Raw genomic sequence first — 5,063 nt, 5'->3', positions numbered from 1 at the left:
CTCCTTTTCAAAAAGTAACGTAATCGTACTGTCGTCCTTTGATTTGAAAGTGTCGGAAGTGTCGTTTCCAGTCATAGGAAAGAGTTTGGTTGTTGTAGATAGTCGATTATCCTGTTACTATTGTATTTGGTCTGAATTTGTAATTTTTCTAGTGTCGAAAGCAAGTATTCATTTCCAAATCGTAAGGTGTTGTGATTGTCTCCATTTCTTATTTCGAAAAGAAACTTGTTAGTAATTGTCACTTGAAAATTAATTCAGATTTGTGCATTAGCTTTCTTTTTACCATTCACATACTAAGAAAGCCGAAAACAAATACATGCATGTGCATTTGCATTTAGACTGTTTGATTGGTTTGATTTATGACTGTGCATTTAGTGTGTGCTCTTTGCTCTTTGTGAAAGAATACTGTCTCTCTTTCCTTAGTAGCTAGGATTTTCATTGCACAAAGAAGATAAAAGATTGTTTATCATCTTAGATTGCATTTTAGGAATTATACATCTACATCTCGCGGTGAACCTGAAAGGCAAATTTCTTAAACAAGATCAACTATAAAATAAATTCAATGAATCTAACAACGCTTTGGAACCTAATGCACAACATCTAGAAGTCTAGGCTAGAGACATATTCCGGCGTCGTAAAGCCTGGTAACTGTTGTTCTCACTGATGGTTGGGTGATTCCTCCACTTTGAGACGATAAGTGCCAGTACGGACTTGTGCTCCCACGTACCGTCGAGTATATTTTGGGAGACCACAATAGGCTTAATCCTTTATCCATAGGAAGCCGTGTCTGCCGCCCTATCTATCGCAATGCACTGAACACAGCATTCGGGAAGATTGACTGTCGTACCGTAAAAAGTATTATGCAGTTTTGCGATTGGTTTGGTAATCCCTCTACCTAGATTTCCAGAGCAGTCCCTTTCGTTCCTTTTCAGACTCCTTAACGGAAAAGGTCCATCTGAGCACTTGTCACTTCAGGCTCATTAAAAATCAAAGGCGACTAGAGTCATCTTTTGTTTTTTCTCGACTCTTAAAAATTGAAAAAGCAAGTTGTGTCAAAGTGTCTAAAATTCATCTAATTCGAAAACATACTTCCCCTTTATTTTTAGTTGATCGAGTAATCCGCAATTGTGGAAGAAAGTCAATTGAAACCCCGTCGTTCGCGGAGGCTTACGATTCAACTGTCTTTGTCTCCGGAATCGAAGCTAGTACGGACAAAGCGAACCCGTTTAACCGGTTCCAAATCTCTTGTTAAAGTTAGAACAAGTGTTCCAACAAAATTAGAGACTCCGGTTACTCCAAACATTTCTAGTATCCTTGCCTTTACAGAAGAAGTTCAGTAGCCACAGAAGGACAGTAGTACTAATCCTAGCCTGAGGGTGAACACTTGTATCACTGAACCAGTTCCATCTACAACCGGTTCGTAGAGTGTTGTTCCCCAAACATCTGTAGCTGCAGATTCCATACCTTCTTCGGCACCAGAAATATTCTACGGACCTGATGGTCTACCCCTTCCACATGGTCTGATTGCTATAGAAGAGATTGTGGAAGATCCTCCATCTAGTACTCCATCGCATTTTGGAGTCGGGATCACTCAGTATCCTTCTTCATCAGAAATTAGTCTACCACCAGCGGAAGCTCCTGTAGAATCGCTAGGTAATCTTTTGGATAGACTAGAAATGTCTGAACAACCGTCAACATCTAGGACTATGTCGTCTGACACAGCGATGGCAGAACTTCCTGCTATCACTCCAAAAATGTTCGCTGGTATACCATCTGTCCCAACTAGCTCTCAATCGCTAGAAAGAGCCCACTCAGGGGCGATTTCGACGGTATGGTCTGTTCCTGTTTGTTCATCCGGAATAATATCCGGAAACTCTTATGTTGAGTCTCAACAAATTGATCCATTTGGAGGTAAATTTGGGTAGTCCGGCCCTCAAGGGCAAACTGTTCCCTTAAGTACCGGATTACCACCGTATGGGGGGCAGTATACCCTTTCATTATCCCTTACAGATATCTATATATGGATCCCTCATCCCAGAGATCCAGAGGCTGGAATTTTGCATATTGTAAGGAATTGTTGTTGGTTTCTTGAGACAACATCAGATTGTTGGGTGATCTAAGCTTTGTACGAGGTGAAGAGGGGCTTCCTTGCTGAGAGGATGATGTTGGGTCAGAACAACTGGTTGTAACTCCCTTGGCTCTTTCTTGTTTATCAATAAAGCTATTCAAGTTTTCCTTCATACTCTTTTGTCATTTATGTTTTATGCATTTGTATGGTCAATTTACATCTGATCCTAGATTGTTTATGATTATAGATCCATGTTCTTGTATAGTGCTATGCTACTGTGATCTTACAGGTACTCTGTGAAGCTGGGCGTACAAGGGAGCAAGTAGCGAAAGACTATCAAGAGAGAGAGGAATCGCACTAGGAGATTAGCGCAAGACAAAGGTTGGTCTTCTTTGTTCTTCTCTCATCTATATTTCATAAAGGAAAAATGAAAGTAGCTTTAATTTATTTGTTTCTAAGGTAGCTACCACACCTTAGTGGGATAAGCAGTTCTTTGTAGACACTTTTCCCTGTAACAGACTTGGCCCTTTTCCAGACTATATAATGAAAATGCTACCCGTTTCCTTTAAAAATATATATATTATACCCTAAGAAAATGAACCCTTAGATAAGTAAATCCAAGGGATCAATATTATAAACTCAAGGGATAAATAATAAAACCCCAAGGGATTATAAACCCAAGGGAATAATATTAAACCCAAGGGATTAATATTATAAATCCACATGTATAAAAATATTATAAATGTTAAAATAAACATGGTTGACCATGATTGATTTTCATATTGAGACAATATTTGTCACAATGCAGCATTGGACCATGGTTGACCATGATTGATTTTCATATTGAGACAATCTTTGTCACAATGCGACGTTGGACCATGGTTGACCGTGGTTGATTTTCATATTGAGACAATCTTTGTCATAATGCGGCGTTGGACCATGGTTGACCATGATTGATTTCCATATTGAGAAAATCCTATGAAAATCATAAAATAAATATTATAAACCAAGGTATATAAACCCTAGGATAAATATTATAAACGCTAAAGAAAACATGGTTGACCATGCTTGATTTACATATTGAAACAATATTTGTCACAATACAACATTGGACCATGGTTCACCATGGTTGGCCATTATTGAGTTTCATATTGAAACAATATTTGTCAAAATTATTTTCACAAATTATGAAAATTGTTTTCACAAAAAATATTTTACCTTAACTACACATTAAATTTACCTCGATTTAGACAACCTTTGTCACAATGCAACCATGGACCATGGTTGACCAAAATTGACCATGCTTGATGATGGTTGACCATGTTCGATTTTCATATTGAGAAAATTTTTGTCACAATGAGACGTTGGATCACAGTTGACTATGACTATAAACCCAAGAGATTTATATTAAACTCAGGGATTAATAATATAAACCCTATGAATATGAACCCTTATATAAATAAACTCAAGCGATTCATATTATAAACACAAGAGATTAATACTAAAAACCCAAGGGAATAATATTAAACCCAAGGGATTAATATTATAAACCCAAGGTATATAAACGCTAAGATAAATATTATAAACCCTAAAATAAACATGGTTGAGCATAGTTTATCATGGTTGATTTTCATATTGAGTCAATCTTTATCACAATGCAACGTTGGACCATGGTTGACCATGGTTGATTTTCGTATTGAGACAATATTTGTCACAATGTGACATTGGGTTGGATCATGGTTGACCATGATTATAAACCCAAGGGACTTGTATTAAACCCTAGGATTAATATTAAAAACCATGTGAATAATATTATACCCTAGGAATCTGAACCCTTACATTAATGAATTCAAGGGATTGATATATTAAACCCAATGGAATAATAAACCCAAAGGATTATATTAAAACACCATGAGATATTTTATTTCATAGTAATATTTTTAATTAGAATAATTTCGAATTCTGGAGCTTTGCAACCTGCGAGCCTCGGCTCCTTCCGCAAGATCCGCTCCTTGCGAGCTTTGAAGCCTGCGGCTCTGCCCGCTCTCTGCGACACCTCCTCTCTGCGGGCCTGCCTGCAGAAGACCTGGTTCTGATCTGAGATAGTCAGTCGATTCTCTGGCTAGGGTTTGGTCGTTGCTGCGTGGCTGCCCCTGTGGCGGCCGGCATCAGGCCAGATCATATGGAGACACAGGGCCAACCCACGGATCCGCCCTCTGATCCTGCCTTTGATGCTTTCAATCAGCTCCTGGCCGGCTTGCCTCCGAAGAAAAGAAGTGATGCTTCAAAATTCGTTAAGAAACTCGATGAAATTCCTGAGATCTCTTTGCCTCCGGAGACCCCCATTCAAGTAGCTTTGTCTCTGGTGGATCGTGGACTCATTGGCCAATTCACGGGACTTTGGCCCTCTCCGAAAACTACTGAGCAATGGGTTAATAGGAATTGGGCGCCTCTGATCAATCAAAGTGTTACCTCATACTTTCTGGGGCGAGGGTATTTTCTTTTCGAATTCACCTCCAAAGAAGACAAAGATCTGATCTTCCGAAATGGGCCGTATTTCATGGGTCCTCAGGGACTCTACCTGAACAAATGGACTCCGGACTTTGACCCGGCGGTCGATGTTCCCAAGGCTGTTCCGGTGTGGGTTCGTCTCCCAAATCTGCCAGTTCATTGTTGGAACTGGGACTCCTTGAAACACATTGGTAACTCCCTTGGGAAATTCATAGATCGAGAAAGCAACAAGGATCAGTACGACTGTGCTAGGATTTGTGTAGAGGTAGATCTAGAGGTGGGTCTACTAGAGGCAATCAAAATCAAAGTCGGCAGCTGGTCTCATGTGCAGATCTTGGATTATGAACAACTGCCATTCAAATGCAGGAAATGTCACGTTTATGGGCATTTTTCCAGAAACTGTCCGACCAATGCAGAGCCAGAGAAAGGGAATGAAGAGGGTTGGAACCAAGTCAAGCGAGCAAGAGCCAATCACAAGGGGTAG

The 5,063-nt window shown here is 39.7% G+C and overlaps 1 protein-coding gene across 1 annotated transcript; it reads left to right on the top strand.

Moving 5' to 3' along the window:
• The first annotated feature begins 4,250 nt into the window (after positions 1 to 4,250).
• On the top strand, positions 4,251 to 5,063 carry LOC149246702 (uncharacterized). Its single transcript, XM_089442290.1, has one exon. The coding sequence runs from the start codon at positions 4,251 to 4,253 to the stop codon at positions 5,061 to 5,063; it is 813 nt and encodes a 270-aa protein (XP_089298416.1).

This window comes from Pinus tabuliformis, chromosome 7, assembly GCF_031772625.1.
Source record: "Pinus tabuliformis cultivar Carrire ecotype Pingquan chromosome 7, CPIR1, whole genome shotgun sequence".
Classification (NCBI taxonomy): Eukaryota; Viridiplantae; Streptophyta; class Pinopsida; order Pinales; family Pinaceae; genus Pinus; species Pinus tabuliformis.
Note: the sequence above shows the minus strand (reverse complement) of the source record. Positions and strands in the feature narration are given on the sequence as shown.

Excerpts from the sequence above, each read along its gene's own strand:
- LOC149246702 (XM_089442290.1), top strand. The coding sequence starts at position 4,251 with ATGGAGACACAGGGCCAACCCACGGATCCGCCCTCTGATCCTGCCTTT.